This window comes from Tachypleus tridentatus, chromosome 13 (assembly GCF_004210375.1).
Source record: "Tachypleus tridentatus isolate NWPU-2018 chromosome 13, ASM421037v1, whole genome shotgun sequence".
NCBI lineage: Eukaryota > Metazoa > Arthropoda > Merostomata > Xiphosura > Limulidae > Tachypleus > Tachypleus tridentatus.
In genome coordinates this window covers 63,794,748-63,817,789 of record NC_134837.1, presented here as the reverse complement: position 1 = coordinate 63,817,789, position 23,042 = coordinate 63,794,748, and the positions used below count along the sequence as shown (strand labels likewise).

The following is a 23,042-nucleotide window of genomic DNA, read 5'->3' as shown; positions in this document are numbered from 1 at the left end:
TACAAAAAGACAAGATCTCATCACTATATCCAAAACATTATATCTTAATTCATTCACCGCCACAAACTTCTTACATTTTCAGCTTCTAAACATGATTATCTAACTTCCACAAACCTCAAAACCTAATTGAAATAATAAAACAACATATTAACATTATTCAAGTTTTCAAAGTTCTCGAGTAGCTGAATATCTTGAAGGTTTCACTAAAATTATCTTCATTTTTTTATATCACTTTCAATTAACATAATTCTTCTTAAATGTTCTCTATAAAACATGAGTCTTCGAGAAAAAATAGACAATAACACATACAGATATATCAGCCGCTTTTATAGTACTGGCATATAACCCATTCAAAAATCAGAATAGAATTAAATTTAACCTTCAAATAACCTATTTGTTTCTAAAAGTAATCACCACCGCCCGGCATGGCCAGGTGGGTTAAGGCGTTCGACTCGTTATCTGAGGGTCGCGGGTTCGAATCCCCCTCACGCCAAACATGATACTGGGAAAACTATTAACAGAATGATTTAATAATTAACATCATCTGTCGCACGGAGTAAACGAAACTAAAAATCAACCTGGTAATGGGTGTAGTCAATTAAATATAACTTTCTCACTTTCTTATTTATAAATATTAGTTCATCACTTGAGTACTCTCGTTGATAACGATATGTCCGGTCATAAACAAACCATACGTTTGTTTTTTGTTTTTGAATTTCGCACAAAGCTACTCGAGGGCTATCTGAACTAGCCGTCCCTAATTTAGCAGTGTAAGACTAGAGGGAAGGCAGCTAGTCATCACCACCCACCGCCAACTCTTGGGCTACTCTTTTACCAACGAATAGTGGGATTGACCGTCACATTATAACGCCCCCACGGCTGAAAGGGTGAGCATGTTTAGCGCGACGGGGATGCGAACCCGCGACCCTCGGATTACGAGTCGCACGCCTTAACACGCTTGGCCATGCCGGGCCTCAAACCATACGTGCCCTGACTAGTACAAATTTTACAAATGAAAATTAGAAAGACTAAAATAATATTTACCAACACAGAAAAGATTAATGAACTCTTAGAAATAGTTAGTTCAGCGACCTTTTATGAAGAAAACATAAAATCTGGCGGAATAACTGCACTTATTAACTATTTGCCAAAATTAATAAAATATAAGTAATTATTCCAAAATTTAAAATTTTACAAGAATCATCTCATCCACTGTTTTCTAATATTAAAGATATGTCAAAAGTATTTCCCCAGTATTTAATAAAGAGAACCATTCTTGGTTGGGTTATCAACTAGGGAAAACATCAAAGTTTCTTTGCTGTCATATCTTTTCTGTGTAAATTGTACCTCATTAAAAAGATGTACTTATGTTACCCAAACAAAGTACTAAAATCATGGATACTTTATATTGGTTTTTGGTGGCAAACGGGAGAAACTTGAATTTATTTACGTGTATATAAGTAAAGTTGATTGTATAAAGTCATAAGCATCCATATACGTTCTCAAAATAAAAGAAAACATTCAAATTAAGGATGTCAAAATTCGCGGATGAATACAACGCGTATCCCTACCACACAATTCTGCCATGGCTAACTTTGACAAAAAAAACAGCCATGAAAATCAGACAGTAGTTGTCATTTTGAATTAAGCACAAAGCTACACAATGGGCTTTCTGTGCTCTGCCCACCACGGGTATCGAAAACCGGTTTTTAGCGTTGTAAGTCCGCAGACATACCGCTGAGCCACTGGGGGTAACAAAGAGTAATAAAAAACTGTCTATTCACCGTTTGGGAGTTGCGAGAAGGTTTTTTTTTTGTTTACCAAAACCCATGTAAGGTGTTTGACATACACACTAATAGTGCACAAGCAGCCCTAATTGTACTTTTCCTGTTGGAAAATTAAACAAAAAATAAAATTTCCAAATTTTACATACCTCTGTTTGCAAGAAGTATTTTTGAACCCAATTCTATAGAAATCGGTCGAAACAAAACTAAGTAGTCAACCAAAATCAGTAAAATTCTGTGTTTGTTTAACTGCGAATGTTGTAATTGCGCGATAATTTTTGCGAGCCGTGCAGCATTCAATTACTGGAGGCGAATCGTACCCTGAATGGAGAGTCAATAATCAAAGGATTAATCTTTTTACCCTCCTAAAATGACTGTGTTTTTATATGTATGGAGCATGTTTAAAATTATCTTTGTATCAAATACCATGTAAACTGGCTGAAATACGACGAATTAATTGTCAAAAAACAAAAACCTAAAATTACGCCTTTAGCGACACCTTTACTTTTTATAATTATCAAAAATAAACAAGTCCAACATTATTCTGTCAATGTGTATTGCCTATAGAAAAGCATTTTTGTTAAAAATCCCATATAACATGGTCAAAATGTAGCTGAGTAATTGACCGAAAACCATAAAATTGTGATTTTTTGGTGAACTCTGCCGAAATGACTCAAAATGACCAAGTCCAAGTTTTTATGTCAATATGTTGGGCGCACGAAAATTGATATTCGTGACAATTTTCATTTTGAATGCTGGATGCAATGATTGTTTTTTCAAGCAGTGGGTAGACCAGTCTTCTGACATTTACAAAAGTAGTTGGATGGTGTTGATGTCATTTCAAAGCATTAAGAAAAGTGTGGTTTACAATGACTGTGGCCCGGCATGGCCAGGTGAGTAAGGCACTCCACTCGAAATCCGAGAGTCACGGGTTCCAATCCTCGTCACACCAAACTTACTCGCCGTGGGAGCGTTATAATGTGCGGTCAATTCCACTATTTGTTGGTAAAAGAGTAGCCCAAAAGTTGGAGGTGGGTGGTGATGACTAGCTGTCTTCCGTCTAGACATCTACTGCTAAATTAGGGGCAGCTGGCGCAGATAGCCCTCGTATAACTTTACGTGAAATTCAAAACAAACAAACAAACAATAAAATGACTGTACTTAGTATTAAGACTGATACATCAAACGGTATTGCAGACAGCTTTATGATGTTGTCCACTCGGACATTTTTACACTCAAACTTTGTGATATCGTTTTAGTCTCCCGGTTGGAGACCGGTCTCAAGCGATCAGTCTGTGTCTACTTTTAGAGAGTGGGTGTATTTAACGCATGCAGAAAGCATGCTCTATCCACGATGCACCTTTCAGAATATTAAGGAACATATTTTTTCCAGCGAAATATTTATTTGCAAACATTTTACATTTTGCTCTATATTCATAGCCTAGCAAGTCAACTATATCGTAGAACTAAGTATTAACCTCCAATAAGTAGAGTGATGTGTTGTATTTAACACAGAAATCCTTTGTAGTCTAAAGGTCTAATGCAAGAAACTAATATTTCATATCACTATACCACACTGACTCCAGCATGGCCTGGTGGTTGTGGCATTTAACTCGCAGTTTGTGGGTCATGGGTTGGAACTCCGTTACCTAACATGTTCGCTCTTTTAGCTATAGGATGATTATAAATGACTGCCAATTCCAATGTCCATTGGTAAGGAAGCAGCCCAAGAGCTAGTGGTGGGTGTTGTTTATTAGCTAGGCCCGGCAAGCGCGTAGCGGTAATCCGAGGTGTTGTTTAAACATGCTCGCCCTCCCAGCCGTGGGGTGTATAATGTGACGGTCAATCCCACTATTCGTTGGTAAAGAGTAGCCCAAGAGTTGGCGGTGGGTGGTGATGACTAGCTGCCTTCCCTCTAGTCTTACACTGCTAAATTAGGGCTAGCACAGATAGCCCTCACCGAAATTCAAAACAAACAAAATGTTTAGAGTCTTTCACTGCTAAATTAGGGATAGCTACCTAGAGAGAAAATGGGTGCCAACAGGTAAAATCTAACCCTGAATAACCGATGATGCATTAGCATCTGAGGTGCTCCAACAGAAGTAAAAGACCTTAGGACAGACAAACATACCATACAGTGAAGTAATGAAGGATAGAACCACACTGATAAAAAGTGTTTGTTTCATCAGTTTAACAAGAATGATTTAAATGGCGGCCAATGAGCCACATATCTGATACCATGCTTAGTATGGCTTACATGTTAATGTTAATGAATTTATGTTTTTAACCTACAATTAAATTCTAATAGGAATGTTCCATTCCAGGAAGCACTAAAACAAGTAAAAAGCTATAGTCTTCCAAATTTCCCAACTCTTAAAGAGATAAGAGGTTGTACTACATTAAGCTAAGGTTAGGTAGGGTACTGGAAACTTCTATGCACCTAAACTTAAAAGATAATTTATTTCGTTTCGAAAATTATTTGTGTCTTTATGATTCACAGTTTATGTTGCTTCTTTTAGTTAGGTGTGAGTGGTGATAATTAGCTTTCTTCTCTCTAGTCTTACACTGCTAAAATATAGAAGGCTAGCGCAGATAGACCTCGTGTAGCTTTGCGCGAAATTCCCAAAACACATTTATGATTTTTCTTTAACCCTTTAGATGCGAAACATGCCGAATGTTCCAATATCACAGAGAGATATATTCTTGCTCATCATTGTATTTGTTTATAAGCACCTGATGACGAAACACGTGAACATCACAGCAGAAAGTAACGTTTTTTGGCATCCATAAGACAAATCCGAATTTCACAGTCACCAGGTGCAAATACTTCTCCGATATATTCTTACGTCGCAGCAAAAGGGTTAACCCTAATATACCAAAAATTTAATTATCTAATAAACCTTGCAAAAACCTAAGCCACATCGTTCTTACTAAATAACCAAAAGTGTCACAGATTTAAATATCGAAGTAAGGCATCACTGTACTATATGAAGACAGATAAATACTTTGTAGAAATCACATCTGGAAAATATATATTAATAAGTACGTTTTGCAATGTGTGAAAACAGATGAATACTGCGTAAAACTTAAATAAGAAATGTTAGTATTAGATCAAAGATACGTAGCGTGATGTAAGAACACTGGCAAATACTAAGTGACTATGGTTACTGAAATTCAAATTTTCAGTTTGAAGTGGAACCTGTTCCTTCCATTTTGCAAGTTGAGCAGCAATACATTTGGATTCATGTTACTCTGTTTATAAAACAAAATTAGTGGCGTACCTGTTCACTCGGAAATGACAAGAGTTTCGGGTCTTCACCTGGTGACGATTGTGAGATTATTCTTTGCAAGTTGTGAAGTCCGAAGAAAATGGTCAAGTCTTTTAAAACAAAGAAAAATAACGTTATAACGAGACAGCAACATAAGAAATAAATATAATTACAAATGAAAGACAAGAAAACGTTTCCTGGTGAAAAATTATAGGCTTGATTTTTTTTTAAAGTGATGGAAAAGAAATTTATTTAAAAATCTAGAAAATATTCCAATAAAAAGTTGTTGTTTTTTTAAAGAAACCGACCTTCATACTAACGACATATATAAAAAATATTTTACTTTTAACAAGTTTCCCCTAGCGGCTTCATCAGAGTTAATATAAACAATTGTTTAGTAGTAGAATATTGGTTAAATTCTGCAATTAAACAGTTGTGTATATTGTTTGTTTTTTTTAATTTCGCGCAAAGCTACATGAGAGCTATCTGCACTAGCTGTCCCTAATTTAGCAGTGTAAGATTAGAGGGAAGGCAGCTAGTCATCACCACTACCGCCAACTCTTGAGCTACTATCTTATCAACGAATAATGGAATTGACCGTCTTATTATAACGCCCCCACTGTTGAAAAAACGAAAATGTTGGTGCGACGGGGATTCGAACCCGCGACCCTCGAATTACGAGTCAAGTGCCTCAACTATCTATCCATGCCGACCGGTTGTGTATATTAACCTTTATTAAGTCGCAAAGGATATATATATGGATTATAAAGGTTGTTGCTTTTTTAACCTTTTTATCATAATATGTAAATCCCTCCAGTACGCACTGTACATTTTGAAAGACAACTCAAAAAACACGTTCTAACTCGACGTTAAAACGCTCAATCGTTCTGGAAGAGATAGTTTCGAAAACGTTTTACTATACATTTTCAGTAACAGATTCGTTAGAAGTTTACGCTTGCTTAACTTTAGGTTTCACGAACTCAAGAGTTTTTTATATGAGACATTGACAGACAGTATAGAGTTTTATAAGGTAGTGGACAGGCAGTCAGAAAACAAAATATTCATTCGTTTGTTTATAGTTAACCACAAAACTTTTGTATTCTGACAACTGAGGGTATCGAAACCCAATTTTTAGCATCGTAAACCTTCAAATTTACCTCTGAGCCAGCGGGAGGACCACGAAGAAAGAAATATATGTATGATATTTATCTCTATTAATTTCGTCCATTTCATTGTTCACTTTTTATCCAAATTTGCATAAGTATTTATAAAACTAAAATGAACGAATAATTTAAATTACAAAGATTATTCATAAGTTTCATTAATTAATATGAATAATATTCTGCTAGTTTGTTCAGAAAAACCTAACGTTAAAGTTTTCTATATTCTAATATGGCACATGCGAAATTGGGACTGAGATGTTCGTTGCTTTACGCAACAGCCTGGTATGGCCATGTGATTAAGGCGTTCGACTCTCAATTTGAAGGTCACGGGTTCGAATCCCCCTCACACGAAACATGCTTTTCCTTTCAGCCGTAAAAGCATTACAAAGTTACGGCCAATCCCACTATTCGTTGGTAAAAGAGTAGCCCAAGAGTTGACGGTGGGTGGTGATGACTAGATGCCTTCTCTCTAGTTAAGACTAAACTGCTAAATCACGGACGGCTAGCGCAAATAAGCTTCATGTAACTTTGCGCGTAAATTAAAAACAAATAAACTTTACGCAACAAGATTACATCACCGAAGCCATCTTTTGCATCATGTGTTCCGAGGACTACTTTACCACTATCACATGAGGCAGAGATACTTCCACACCCTTCTATAAGGTTTTCAAACAGATTAGGTCAGACATCCAGAAAGCAAGTTTTCTCTTTGTTCGGTATTGTTCTGCTAATCATATGTTTTGGTTTGCCATTTGCACTTGAATACAGTTTTTAGGTTTTTCCCACAGGTAAAGTTTGTAACCTCTACAGTTATTTTAACGTGAGACTAAAAGCAACAGATACAGTAGTTTCATCGCAAAGCAATTAGCTTCTGTCTTCGTCTATAACAATATTTCATTCATATTATAACTTCATCGACAAGTCTTGCCTCTTACCATTATTACAAAGAGTACATAACTGTGCACTAGTTTTATACTTGAACTAACTCAGCTATAAACTATTTGCTCAGAAATAAAAATCTAATTCATCGCTTAAAGCCATGAAAAAAACAGTTACAACACTTAACATTTTACTGCATTTTTACAGTTGTTTACCTGAAGTATCAGTCGGTAAAATAGTCCGGAAGTAATCCATCTCATGGCATGCGTCAGCTGTGACCTCAGTTACTGTGATGTTAACGTTTCCTCCACAAACCTCTCTTGAGCCAAATAGTTCGAAATATGGCGTAAACTAAACATTGAATTGAAGTTATATAAGCATAATATTTATTTTAATCATTCAATTTTTATAGAGAAAAAAATTGGTTGGTATGACATAAATAATAGTGAACAAAATTACGAAAATATATGATAAATCCACTTTTTTCGATGTGCTGTTTTGTTATTTTTATTTTGTAAATAAATTATTGTTTGTTCATTTTTATGATTTCGCGCAAAGCTACTCGAGAGCTGTCACGCTGGGCGTCCATAACCTATGAGTGATAAAATAGAGGGAAGGCAGCTAGTTACCCCTCTCACCGCCAAGTCTTGGCTATATCTTTATCAAATAAAAATATGTTTAACCATCACCTTATAATGCTTCGACGGCTGAAAGGACAAGTACGTTCGGTGACAGGATTCGAATTTGTGACATGCAAGTTGCGTGTCGATAGCGCTCTATCAAATCATGTTAGGCCTAAATTATTATGGATATACATAAACTAAGGGATTATACAAATTCCCAATAGGAACTAAGCCTAAAATATCTATATTTAGTAAGTACCGCTGCAATATATTTTTAAATTAACGATTTTACCACTTAAATAACAATAATTATGTATTATGAACGATGTATATTTATCTCATATTTAAAGAAAACCTAGAATTGTCCTTTGATATTCATAAAATGCAAAACAGGAGCCAAAGATGTGTTTAGTTATAGAATTAAATGGAACTTAAAATAACATAACGTGAAATTTTATTTAACTGGTTTAAACAGTAACTGTGTTTACTTGAAAAACTTTAACCTCCAAGTTACTGACTTGTTTATTTACGGTTTACTACCAGTACGGTCCATATATTACATCATGTTAAGTAGTTTTGCAGTTGTATGGTGATTTTGCCTGTGACATCATCCTGTGTAAATAATTTACCACTATAGGCGAACGAGATGACTCATTTTCTGTGCAAAATTACATGGGAATAACCTCAGCAGTGTTGAAAGGATTAATTACAGTACTAATGGTATTCATGTTTAAGATTTTTTTGTGTGATTCACATGTTACTAGGTGCCTTATTATTGACAAACCTATGGACACATAAACAATTTGATGTATTTATATTGAAGGATTTGTTTTAGGGTTTGTTTTGAATTTCGCGCTTAGCTACACAGGGCTATCTGAATCACACAGGGCTAGCCGTCCCTAATTTAGCAGTGTGAGACTAGATGGAAGGCAGCTAGTCATCACCACCCACTGCCAACTCTCGGGCTACTCTTTTACCAACGAATAGTGGGATTGACCGTCACATTATAATGCCCCCACGGCTAAAAGGGCGAGCATGATTGGTGTGACGGGGATTCGAACCCGCAACCCTCGGATTAGGAGTCGAGTGCCTTAACCACCTGGCCATGAGGATCCTTTTACTGAAGTAAATTGTGTTTGAAAAATAGGTGTCTTCCAGACGCAGCAGTTCTGTGTTTAACGTATGCCACTTTGATTGCGTGGTTATTTTGATGTCTGTAATGTATGTAAACGTAATTATCAGTTTGACTAGTGTAATATTGATTAGTCTGTGTATAAAAAAGTAAAACAAGAAAAAACGTGTAATATTATTTTAACTTAAACTATCTAACTGAAACAGTGTGGGCTCGAAGGGAAGCTCTTTCTGAGGTCTTCCGTTATTATTTTAGAGGCCCGGCATGGCCAGGTGCGTTAAGGCTTTCGATTCGTATTCCGAGGGTCGCGGGGTCGAATCCCTATCGCATCCAACATGCTTGCCCTTTTAGCCGTGAGGGCGTTATTATGTGACGGTCAATCCCATTATTCGTTGGTAAAAGAGTACTCCAAGAGTTGGCGGTGGGTGGTGATGACTAGTTCCCTTCCCTCTAGTCTTACACTGCTAAATTAGGGCCGGCTACCGTAGATAACCCTCGTGTAGCTCAGCGTGAAATTCAAAACAAACAAAACAAAAGGAAGCATAGACCAAATATAAAATAACGGAATAATCGAAGTATGTATACAAACCACTCATCGCTGAATTAAATTACATAAAATTCGGGGTTTGATTCTTGCGACAGGCTCTGTACTAATGGCTCAATGGGTTCAATTTACTGCACGTTCACTACCCATTGGTCTATCCTAACCTTATAGAACTGATAGCAGTACGCTCTATCACCATTTTTCCTTTTGTTGTTTGTTTTGTGTTTAGATAACAGATTTTCAGCGGATCGACACTATTCTGATCAAATTAATATTGCTGGATGGACAGCACCTCTACCATCATCAGCTAAAATACATAACAGATTGGCATTTTGTTCGACTGTAACATTCCCTATAATTACTATTATTACTGACTGACTGACAGCGCCCTCTTACTAAATAATATTATTTACTAAATTAATTTATTTTGCATTAATACTCTTTGAACTATTCTTAATATCAACAGACTAACAACATCCTCTAGTATCTCTGATCTTTTCTTTAAATAACCTCATACGTCTTCGTGATTGTATCTTCATACTGTGATATGTTTTTAATTAATAGCTTTGGTTCAATTCCACCTTCTATTAACGCTCTTCCTTCCTGACTTATAATCAGTATCATTGAAAGACAGCGCCCCTATAATCACTGTTTCTTAAGTAAGGGACATTACTTACTGGGCTGATTGCCTCTTCCACTGTAACCATTCCAGTAGCTTCTAACCTTAACTCAGGAGGAACATCTCGGTTGTAGAGTCCGTTACCAGGCAGAAAGGTTAATACATCATATGGTATTAGCTCAGGTTCTCTTCCAAGAAGAATTGTCAGTGTGTTTGCTATACTGACACACGTGGGATCTGTATAAGAAGGACAGAAAATACAGGTCAGTTACGAATCGTGTCACAATTTACGTTCTGACTTCTTCATTGTTTTTATATGCTATAAAAATATCAACTATACCTGGAGTAGCTTTGCTAAAAATAACAATACCTTCCCGTTTATTTTGAGTCTTCGGGCTTCAAAACTGTAACATCAAATATTATATAGTAATTCAAATTCTGGGTTGTTTATATGGCAATATTTCGTTTGAGAAAGGCCAACAAAACATTTACAGTTAACTTTAAATATACATTACGCTTGTAAATTCATGGGTTGTATTACGGTGGTGATCTTCCTTTTAAGGCCTAGATGTTTGACACACGTGTCATGTATATTTAACTTTGTGTTTCTTATTGTTGCAGCTCATTACTTGCCTGTAGTAATGAGTGTCAAATCATATAGAGAGTTGTACTGGTCGGGTTATACACTGGGTCCATGAAAATTTATGAGATCACTAGTACGAGGAAGTGTTATTTGTAGGTCAAGTGAAAACGGTTTAATTAGTACTCTTTGTTTGCTGTTTCTTGCCAAGTACAAAGCTACAAAAATGGCTTTCTGTGCTCTGCCCACCACTCGTATCGAAACCCGGTTTCTAGCAGTGTAAGTCCGCAAACATAATACTGTGCCACTTTAATTAATAATCATATATTAAATCAGCCTTGTTTTAAATGGTCCATACATTACCTGTTAACAATTCTTGATGGTGTATATAAAAGAGGGCGTAAAGGATGTAGAACAGAAAATCAGTCAAAGAATATACATAACGTAATGCTGTTATAAGTTATGGTAGAGAAACAGTTAATCTCGTTTTGTATGAGATACGTGCGTGTATTAACATTAGTGTTTGTGATTTCATCTACCTATAAGATGTATAATGTCGGTGTCTCACTATCTAAAGAAGATATGATACAAGCTAAGATGTCATAGGGTAGAAGACTTCTTATACAATATAATGTTTAATATGCTGTTGCACACACTAAATACCAGTGTTATTTTGGTCATATCCAACTCATTACATTTAGGGGAAAGAAGAAATTGTTTTGTAATGAAAGAATGCTTTGTTTTGTTTTGTCTGCAGAGCATTTATGTTATAAGCAAGTGTCTGTTGAATAGTTATGCTGTATAGTAAACCAACTTCATGGTGACTGTCAAAACGGAGATCGTTGTTCTTTGGGTTTGGTTTTTGGATTTTTTCATTCTTTAGAATTGCAATCTTACCTCCTCCCAACAGATTTGATTGGTTGAAGACGTCACTACAGTTGACAAATCCCTCGGGACGAATACTGTCAGAAAGCGTTATAAGAATTCTGTCAAGGCTGTTAGTAAATCGAGCGGTGATTGGCTGAGGAGCTTCTGGTAGTTGTATGGTTGTGGTACTTGGCTGTAGTATTAAAACGGGGGGGAAAAATAAACTGGATATTAAATATTTGGGCAATTTAATTGGAGAACTAACGAAAATCTAAATGTATTTATCATAAATGCTAAATGTCAAATTTATCATTTAAAAACCAGAGACATTTTGAATAAAGAAGTCATTATATAAACAACAATGTATTTACAACTTACAGATTCGTATACACTAGATTCAGCTGTCGTTGTGGGTAGCTCTGTGGTAGTATGTTCGTTCGTCGTTGTGGGTAACTTTATTGTAGAAGTTTCATTTGTCGTTATGGGCAACACCTCTGCTGTGGTAGTTCCACTAGTAGTTGTAGGTAATTGTATGATAGTAAGTTCACCAGTACTTGTAGGTAATTGTGTGGTAGTAGGTTCATTTGTCATTGTTGGTAACTCTGTTGAAGCAGGTTCATTCGTCGTTGTGGGTAATTCCTCTGCGGTGATAGTTCCACTGGTAGTTGTAGGTAATTGTGTGGTGGTAGGTTCACCAGTATTTGTAAGTAATTGTGTGGTGGTAGGTTCACCAGTATTTGTAAGTAATTGTGTGGTAGTAGGCTCACCAGTTCTTGTAGGTAATTGCGGGGTAGTAGGTTTACTCATCGTTGTGGGTAACTCCTCTGCAGTGGTAGTTCCACTGTTAGTCGTAAGTAATTGTGTGGTGGTAGATTCACCAGTACTTGTGTGGTGGTAGATTCACCAGTAATTGTAGGTAATTGTGTAGTAGTAGGTTCACCAGTACTTGTAGGTAACTGTGTGGTTGTAGGTTCATCGGTCCTTGTAGGTAACTGTGTGGTTGTAGGTTCATCGGTACTTGTAGGTAATTGTGTGGTGGTAGGTTCACCAGTACTTGAAGGCAATTGTGTGGTGGTAGGTTCACCAACACTTGTGGGTAATTGTGTGGTGATAAGTTCACTAGTACTTGTAGGTAATTGTGTGGTTGTAGGTTCATCTGTTGTTTTCTCGGTTTCTACGTCAAAAAGTCCCTCCGTAGTGTAGACTGTTGTTAATATCCTTGTTGTTGGAGCTTCGTGTTCAATAGCCCTAAAACAAAACAAAAAAATGTTTTAGAACATAACTAACAGGCAGGTAAATACAGATAAAGTTTCATTATTAATCACGCATAAAAAAGGCTTACATTAAAAAAAGGACCATAAAAAAGATTTAACAAAAAGAAAATTTTTAAGCACACCAAATAAATATAACTATTGGAGTGAAACATGAAATCAAAGTACGATCTTTCATTTTAAAAACTGTATAAGCAAACATTTAGTTACAATAGAAACAAACCTCTGTTACAATAGAATAGCAGAGAAAAGAAGCACAAAATATATGGAGTCACTGAATACCAATAGTCTTTACATGAAATGTCTTTAAATATTAGGATGAACAACGACTCATCCATAAATTACATTCCTCCTCCCCCAGAAAAAGAAGCAATAGAAGACTGCCACCAGAAGAATTGGGAGAATTGGTAAGATTTGTCGTTTTTTCAGCATATTTTGCAAAATAAACTCACCTTATTATGAAAAGTACTTATCTAATACATTCTACTAGAAGAACGTTTGAAGTGCACGGGTCAGAAACTATCTGATAACTGTATGGTTAAGAACGATTTTTCTGGATCCTCAAAATAATAGATAAACTAATGACGTTAAGATGAATTGTTATTTCAAAATTTTGGAAAACTTATTGATTTGTTGTGTTGTTTTTTTTCGTTTTTGAGGGAGTGCGTGGAACCACGTGTTTCTTTGGAAAGTTTATTCGTAATCCCTTTTTCATTTTGAAAACATATTCTGAAATTTGTTTTTCTGGATGGGATATTATAATATACTAACATATAGTAATAAATTGAGCATCAGTTGCTCTTGACTTTTGTTTTTATACCACAGGTTTATGCATATATCTATGTTATTCATGCCCTAAAAAGTAGGCTTAATATTTCCCACAATTCCATTGAGACATTAGGCGTTACCATTACCACATAAGTGTGATGGATATTACTTGAACTAACAGAAGAACATTGAATTATGATATAAGACGAAGTACTGACTTTGCTCACAATACATGAAATTAGAAACAATATTAATCTCTGAAATCTCACAACGAACCACCTGAATTGAAAAAAATGTGCTCATGCAAGTAACATTTAATTATTAACTTGTATACTGCCACTTATGTTGAACACTAGTACAGAAAGAGCCGAAAAAAAGATGTCAGATAATTATAAAGTTTCAACAATAAAATAACTGGTGAAAAAGAAAGGCAAGTAGGTGAACGTCTTGTTTTTTGCCAACTCTAACATTAGTCAGTAAGTCATATCTAGTTATATTCCAGCAACAGAACATATTTTGTATCCATCTCTGCACTTTAAATACAATAAAGAAATTAAACGCTTACCCGATATAACCAAGAGCATAACATTCACAGGTCAATAATCTTGAGTCTGGGTTAAACTTTTCTGTAACGCAAACATCAGTGTTCCAACTTTTGGAGAGCAGGTCGAATATTCCACACTTAGAAGAAAAAGTTATACTATAGAACCAAATGGTTTATGTCAGTTTTTAAAAACCTAGTTTAATTTCTGCTGCTTTAAACATGGTATATTATTGGTCACTAACTGTATATCTGGAAACTTCCAACCATACTGAAGATTTAAAAGTTTTGAGAAGTGAAAATGTGATCGAGTTTTTAGTTTATTATTTACTGATGTTGTTTCATACTTCTATATAAATATGACAATATTCTCTGATGTATGTTCATATCACTATTTCGCAGGGTGTGAACAGATCTTTATCAAAATTGGTATGACGGTTTGATGGCTTTGTAGGGAGATACAAACAAATTTTCACTATTGCATTTTGCAGTTTCTATAGACATTTTTGCGTTTTTTACCACTACTTCGCCCCCTGTTGAAGGATCTTTCCCAAATTTAGTATGGAGGTTTATTGACTCCGTGAGATGGCGGATTTAAGGTTGTGTGGGCCCTCAGACTAATAATGTTTGGGGAGCCTACATTCCTTGTAATTTTACGTACAATAAAATTATCAATGGGCCCCCATTAAGATCATGAGCCCCCTCTAGCCCCTACCAAAATACGTCACTGGGTGGGTCCATAGAGAGAAACATGTAAACTTAATGTTTCACATTTTCTGTTTTGCAGTTTTTAATGGGCCGCGTTTTTATGTTTTTTTTATAATTACATATAAGGGCAGCAACTTTTCATGTCTTAAGATAACCCTTTCATTAATCATGAATTTACGTAATATCTGTTAAGTAAACAGACACTTCAGCTAGTTTGTTCTATCTGGGTAGCGCAGATAGCTCTCGTGTAGCTTTGCACAAAATTCAAAATAAACCAAACCAAACTGAATAAAGGATGATGTGTTGTTGTTAATAGATCTGGATAAAAGATAAACCCTTTCCAGTCACTAATCGTAATTTTTTGGTTGTTTCAATGTGATACACAGTTCATACCTGGAGAGTATATGAACTGAGTTATTTATATCTTAAATGACATACACTACCAAATGCTACAGTTGAAAACCTTATACAATAATAACAACTTTTGGTAATTTGACCACGTGACTTAAAGCGTGTCAAAAATGTGAAGGTCTCAAATACAAAAAAAAGAGAAATTATATTTACACAAATTTCACTGTACCAAGTTTTTGGAAGTTTCAAAAATCATAATACAGTAACTCAGCTATATGTTCGTACACAACCACTTTGTAGTTTAGGTAATTATAATAATTATATGTGTTCTGATAGAGTCCGTATTTACTGATGAACATTACACTATGTAATACAAATTTTGTTCCTGGATAGTATGTGTTATTTCTTAATTACTTATGTTGTGAAAGTACAGAAAATGGCCATTATTCCCTTCAAACTTTGCTTTTGTGACCTGGATAATGAAATTTAGAAATTAACCTATTTTCTATGTAAAAACAGGCAAATTTGCATATTTACATTTACATAAGGTCTGTATTTATACTAAAGTTATACAAAAAGTTTTAGAAGTGAGTAGTTTTTCGAAATTTGCGACTGTAATGTAAATCACTTTCACGTATCAGCCCCCAAATATAGTCTCCCATTATGTTTTCATTATACGCTCGCAGCTCACAAAAGCAAATTTTGAAGAAAAAAATAGGTCTTTTCTATTGGGAAATAATACTGTCTGCCCAGGAATAAAAAAAAAAAAGTAAAAATTTTGTTACATAGTGTTATAGGTGAACCAACAAGAATCAGTAGTTTGTGTGTAACTCAATACGAAATGCGCCATCTTCCGTGACCTCTTATTTTACAGATTCGTTTAAAATTGAGAAACCGAACTTTTTATAAAATATAGTGAGTAAATCACAAAACAACCTACCATTAAAACCTGGCCATCGTCAATTTCTATCTTCTCAACTTGTACTGTTACACGTACTGGAGATAAAAGATCTTCCACAAACATTTGTTGACCAGTTCTCGGATTAAAGAGTTGAACTTGCGAAAGGGGGCCTAAAAGAACACTTCCGCCAATCACAGTGGCTATCTCAAGAGCGAACTCTGCTGAGCCAACACATGCTCCGTAACAGATGACAGAGTCACACGACCACCTTTGGTAACTGTTGATGATGTCATTCCCAAGGAATATCTATGATATATTTCATAAAACAATATCACCTATATTTAATAATAAATTGAAACTTTCCTACACTAGTTTTGTAAACAGAACTTCCGTGAATATTTCTGTCATGTCAGCAAAATAAGATTTGTAAGCTCATTAATGATGTTAGGAAAACAAGTTCAAAAGGTCTTAATATCACATGATAAAAAATCCTACAACCCAAACGTTTTGAAACGTGTTTCTTTATCAAGAGTAAACTAGATAAACAGTTTACTCCTGAGGAAGAAAGATCCTCCTTTCGAATATCCTCAGGTTATAGGGTTATCGTTATAAGTTTATATATTCTACCCAGACAATCTGTTAATAAAGCAAAATTATGACGACTAAAACCTACCCACCTAAATTGTACTTTTGAATTTCTATGATGAAGATATTGTTGGAAGGTACAGGTATCCAGATGATAGTTTAAACAAATGGAAATGGAAGATACATTATATCTGTATGTATATACTTATATGTTAAACACAGCTTTCTATCTTGAAGTATTTTCATTATATGCGTATTTTATCAAAAACACTGCATATCTCCAGTTGATGTAATTAACTTGTCTCAATTTACCCAATTAAACCAGGTACGATTAACTTACGTAAAGTTTTTATCATATTGTTTTATCCTAAATGTGTGTGTGTTTTTATTGTTGTTTTTTCACTATAATGAAATTACCCAGTGGTTATTTTGACTATTGTCCAGGGATGCTAAGGTCAAACCACCATCCGTCAACATGTCAAACTCCAGTTTCTCACTACGGAGAGCAGCAAGATTGGTCCAGATGATAGCAGGATCTTCTCCAACAACAAGATGTTGACACATCCCACTCAAGTACGTGTTTATAGAATTGAACAGGTTTTCTACAGTTGATGGACTAGGGTCAGCCGAGGTTATCATAGTGTCCATCCCTAACATGACGTTCACCTTCAAGGAATGATTAAAGATAAATATCTTATTATATTGAAGTTAAATATTTTATTATCATAATTATTACATCGAATAAGTATTTCCTCCTTCCTCCACTCTGGAGCTTGAAATGGGCAAAAAAGATTTTCTACAACTACAAAAAAAATAGTTTTATTCAGCTTAAAGCATACCTCTTTAAAACTATATCTGCTAACCTCCATCACACAAGACATTTTGACTCTGAAAACTGTACATTTGCTAATAGTATTAAATATTATATAGTATTAAAATGTTCGATCTATAAAGACAACATCTCTAGCCATTGAAATCTCTCCAAATGTCACAAATGATCTGAAAATCAATTTGGCCTGTTTTAAAACCTTGAAAAACAATACACTTGGATCAATCTTCTAAACATTTACCATGTTCTATCAGGCTATCAGTAGATCAAAATGTCCGAGACTCAGATATGATTCTATTGGACACGATCTACATTTACAGCTGTGGAAGATTTATAAAAATGACGTGAATCGTGGCATTTGGTTCAAAAAACCGAAAACTCCTTCTTTCTAGCACGTGCTGCAGGGTGGCTTTTTCCATCTTGTTGGAAGTTCAAAATATCGATGGCACCGCCTGAACCCTATTCTCCAATGATTTAATAGTTTTTCTCACGTGCATTTAAGGTGTGATTCAAGATGGAAATTTCAATGATCCCTTGAACTATAGTTGTTTTTTTTTTATACTAAAGAAGATCCAGTTAGATCTAATCACTTCACTACTGGTAGTCAGTATAACAGAAATATTAACACAAAAATTAGTAATGCATAACAAATAGGACTTGAATACCCACAATTCTCCATCCATGGTTGAGTTTCGTATTTATGTTATGTCCGTTTTGTAGAGAAAGACGACTTTCACGGATCTTTCTAAATTGTGATGAGTATTTACAACAGAATGTCTTATATAAGCCATTATAAATTGTGACGAATATTTACAACAGTGTCTTATATAAGCCATTATAAATTGTGATGAGTATTTACAACAGCGTCTTGTATAAGCCATTATAAATTGTGATGACTATATACAATAGAGTATCTTATATAAGCTATTATAAATTGTGATTACTATATACAATAGAGTATCTTATATAAGCTATTATAAATTGTGATTACTATATACAATAGAGTATCTTATATAAGCTATTATAAATTGTGATTACTATATACAATAGAGTATCTTATATAAGCCATTATAAATTGTGATGACTGTGAACAATAAAGTGTACTATAAGCCATTGACAATATGTCTCGATGGCGTGCACGAGCGACCGATTTCTTTCCTTGGACATGTAAAAGTGCATTTATCATCAAAAACTTGGGTTCAGCTAGAAGTCACCAGATGACACTAAGTTAGGCTTTGAGGAAAAGAGGAAACGAATGTAATGTGATAACCAAACAGTTTGAGATATTGAGAAAAGTTCGTACTACTATTATTTACTATTATTCACATGATAAACCATTCGCTTTAAGCTGAAGCGGATTTACCAACAAACTTGTATAATAAAACTAAGTAATAGAAGTTTTACTTTCATAGTATAGCCAGTAAAATTTAACCTGATAGCTTTATAATAATTTAGATAGAAAACTTTCTATTTTTCTTTCATCCATATATTCACGCACCAATACATAAATGCGCGCACATAGTAACACACCACCCTTCACCATACCAAATATATAACCACATAAAATAACACACCACACGTTATCATAACCAAACACGCACATAAAATATCACCACCTTTCACCATACCAAATATACAAGCACATAAAATGACACACCACACTTTATCATCACCAAACACACACATAAAATAACACACCACCCATATATAAACACGCCACTCTCAATGCCATTCATACATCATCCATCATCCACCACGTAAATAACAGATTGTATAATGAACTACAGACGTGGAACGTGCAATAACTGTTTTAGTATTACACTGATCTTTAAAAGAAAAAATCCTTATTATATTCATTGTAGTTCATTTAAATTGTTGTTTAATTTATTATTATATAATATCCCATCATACAGTAAACTATCCAACCCCTGATATTACTACAATCTGTTCAATATTTATATTTAAATTTAATTCCCAATACTTTTACAAATTACTTAGCTGAGGTTTTTCTTATCTATAATAGTATTATTTCAAATAGCAAACTTAGACTGCAAGGATATTTTATCTCATCAAATCTCGCATAAATAAAGAGTCAAGTCATATGAACTTCGTTGTTTATTGACAACGTACTAGAGTTTCATCTGATGTTATCATATCGAAAACGTTTCGTCTTTTTTATCAAGTGATATTTTCCAATCAAACACCACCTCCCCTTTCTCTTTCTGGCCCGGCATGTTCGAATCCCAGTCGCACCAAACATGCTCGCCCTTTCAGCCGTGGGAGCGGTGAGTGGTCATGACTAGCTGCCTTCCCCTAGTCTTACACTGCTAAATTAGGGACGGATTAGCGCAGATAGCCCTCGCGTTGCTTTGCGCGAATTTAAAAAAACAACAAACTTTCTCTTTCTTATTTGTAATTCAATTAGGGTTAGGTAAGGAGAAAGTTTTGCAAGGGACTCAGTGTGGTAATTGACTTTATATTAAAAACTACAGGAAGAATAATAATTTTATGTTTTTTCTTTACAACAAAAATTTACAAAATTCATTGCGAATAACAAAAGATAATATGTTTTCTGAGTTTGTTTTTGTTGTTGTTTTTTAATTCAGGAAAAACAACTCACCCAAGTTTGGCACTTCCTCTTTGAACGCACTGTACTTCTTCGGAAATTACATTATGTTTCTGAAATATTCGTCAGTTTTAAAATATTGTTCTATAAAACGAATTAATTTTATCCAAAGTACCCCCAGTGGCACAGCGGTTCTGTGGGCTCACTCCACAAAGCACAGTTAGCCCATTGTGTTGCTTTGTGCTTAGTACTAAACACTCAACACTCATCCATAGCAAATTATACAGTAAAGCCTGTTATAGAAGGCTAATAATCAAGCTATCTGTTTCATGGAGTTTTGATTTGGAATATTTTGTGAGACGGTGAGATTATTTTTTAAATGTTGAAAATACGAATACAAACGACAAAAATCACTTATGGGTGTATTTGCAAATTACGCTCCCTAGTGGCAGTGCCTATAATGTATCTGCAGACTTTCACACTGCTAAAACCGGGTTTCGATACCTATGGTTGGCAGAGCACAGATAGCCCATTGTGTATTTTTGTGCTTAACTCTAAACAAACAAACAAACAAAATTTCCAAGTTAATTACACATCATTTCTTAACTGCAAGGCTTAAAACTGATAATTGGTTAATTTGAATAATGAAAAAATCAAAATCTGTCTTAAGTTCTAATTTTGTTATATCGTTATGTGTAAAACTAACCTGTCTTGGAGCTATAGGTAACGCATACAACTCACTCTGACGCTTCGTTCTCGAAGTTCTTTCATTCAAACTTAGAAGTCTTCTCATTGGCCCTGCTAAAATATTATGTAAACATTTTCTAAATAAAGATAAGGCATCGCACTTAAGAACCACTTTGTTCATCTTGAATCATTTGAAACTGGCAGATAAACAAAAACAATTTTGGCAATGTGGTTTTAATACAGTTAAATAGTTTGATCGTGAAAACTTAAATTACTATCTTTATGTATGGAAAATGAAATAATTCAATGACATAAGATAAATATATTTTATTCTACACAAGCTGAGATACTTGTTTTTGGTCAACTCATGAACTTGATAAAAGGTTGAATGGATGGTATGATAAATAACATAAAAATTATTAACTTTATACAGTTTACTTACAATATAACGTGTTTTTACAGTATTCATTATTACCTCATCAAATGTTTTGCATAAATTTAAGAACTCACTATATATACAATAGACTGATAGCCGGTGTATCCTCACCGCAATGTTAGTCCTATTACTTCAGTCACCTCCAAAACCTAGGATACATTTTATAATCCCACGTTGCAGCTTGTACCCTAGAATACCTACTTTTTTATTGGCAGCGTATTTTAATAATTTTTAATTAAAAAAATTTGTTTGTGTGTTTTAGTTTATAGCTTGCATATTTTATGGTTATAATATAATTAATCAGAGGTAGTGATTTGCTGTTTTTAACATGATTTTGTTTACTCATTTAACTTCATTTAGACATAAGTTATTTAATTTCCCTAATATATAATTAAAAGTGAGTATAACTAAAGAAACGCTTTTTCATGTCAGCATTATGGCAACTGTTGTTGTATTAGCTTCATCTGAGTTTACCTATTATTGCAATAGTGGCGGCCATTTTGTTTTTCACTGAATTCCTCCACAGAGAGTGCAAGCGCTCTCTCATGAAATATATAAGACATTTGAGTGCCTTTCCCTCACACTGTGTGTGTTTTATATTGTAAAAAATGTGTGTTTTCTCATAGTAAAGCCACATCGCGCTACCTGTTGCATCCACCGACTTGAATTGAACCACCGACTTTAACGTTGTAAATCCGAAGACTAACTACGGAAAATTTGATAAAGTTCCTTTTTTTTGTTTCGTATAAGAATGTGACGCTATATATGAATGTAGTTAACGTATAGCAAAGGTAACGAATGCTCAATGACATTAATAATGGGGTGGAATGGTTGCGAACCCTCAGTAACATATCCAATGTTCTAAATGATCATTCCATAAAGTTTTGTTGGGATTTACCCAGCAGTCTAGGAGTAGTTATATAAGGAACAAACAGACAGACACACAGGTTGTTTTATTTTTTGCATTATATATATAACTGGATTTTTTTTTCTGTTTTATGTGCGTAGCGCCATCTGTGAACGTAGTTAATGTTAACTTCGGTCAAAGATATTAAATGCTCAATAACATCACTGATGGAGGCGAAGAGTTGTGAACCTCCATTAATATGCCCCTTGTTTGACAAATTCTTTAATGTGTTTTCTTTGTTTCTTCACAACAAATTTACAAAGTGTATATCACAACATGTTTGATTCATTTAAACAAACTCTTGCTGCCATAGCGATGAACAAATTATATTGAAAAGAAAAAATAATGTCAAAGTTCACGTACAAACAAATACTATCTAGAAATGACACGTCATGCGGTCGTCTGTTAACTGTTTATATATCAGTGATATGTTTCTCGTAGGTTTTAGAACGATCGATAAGACTCTCACGTCGTTATTGGTCTAGAGAAGTATATAGCCACTGGTTGTCAACATTTTAAGCAAAACAAAATGTAACCTAATTTTGATGAAAATTAATCAGTTATGTAAAAGTACATGCGACATTTTTTGAAAAATCTGTTTGTGATGGAGAAAAAATATATACTTTTAGAATTCAACCTACAGGATTTACTGTGGAACTTGTAAAAATTTTAGGACAATAAAACCTCACAGACCTGTGCTGTAAAAAATATTAACAATTCCAGTTACTTTCATGCTAATGCATCAATATCTGTTAATATCAACTTTATATGAGTAATAGTGGTTAAAATGGGGTTTTGAAAGAGGCGGAACGCTCTTTTATGATTCATCTTAACATTTTAATCAGAAGATCAGGAACGCTTATGACTTGAATCCTAAGAAGCGAGCCCGACATGGCCAGATGGTTAGGGCACTCGACTCATAATCTGAGGGTCGCGAGTTTAAATCCCAGTTGCACAAAACATGCTCGCCCTTTCAGCCGTGATGGCGTTATCATGTTACGGTCAATCTCACTATTCGTTGGTAAATGAGTA

The 23,042-nt window shown here is 34.7% G+C and overlaps 2 protein-coding genes across 2 annotated transcripts in view; both read right to left on the bottom strand.

The window, feature by feature from the left end:
- Positions 1 to 12,051, bottom strand: part of LOC143236161 (uncharacterized) — a 77,296-nt gene extending 65,245 nt beyond the window's left edge. Inside the window, exons 1-5 of the mRNA XM_076474445.1 lie at positions 11,839 to 12,051; positions 11,491 to 11,653; positions 10,072 to 10,250; positions 7,311 to 7,446; positions 4,518 to 4,651 (exon numbers count right to left, since the gene is read on the bottom strand). Of these exons, the coding sequence (XP_076330560.1) occupies positions 4,518 to 4,651; positions 7,311 to 7,446; positions 10,072 to 10,250; positions 11,491 to 11,653; positions 11,839 to 12,051 (825 nt within the window). The remainder of the gene's footprint in view (positions 1 to 4,517; positions 4,652 to 7,310; positions 7,447 to 10,071; positions 10,251 to 11,490; positions 11,654 to 11,838) is intronic.
- A 10-nt stretch (positions 12,052 to 12,061) lies between these two features.
- The window catches only part of LOC143237318 (uncharacterized), a 54,960-nt gene continuing 43,979 nt past the window's right edge, over positions 12,062 to 23,042 (bottom strand). The window contains exons 28-32 of the mRNA XM_076476431.1: positions 20,687 to 20,781; positions 17,003 to 17,251; positions 16,040 to 16,306; positions 14,065 to 14,180; positions 12,062 to 12,708 (exon numbers count right to left, since the gene is read on the bottom strand). Coding sequence (XP_076332546.1) covers positions 12,264 to 12,708; positions 14,065 to 14,180; positions 16,040 to 16,306; positions 17,003 to 17,251; positions 20,687 to 20,781 — 1,172 coding nt within the window. The 3' untranslated portion in view covers positions 12,062 to 12,263. The remainder of the gene's footprint in view (positions 12,709 to 14,064; positions 14,181 to 16,039; positions 16,307 to 17,002; positions 17,252 to 20,686; positions 20,782 to 23,042) is intronic.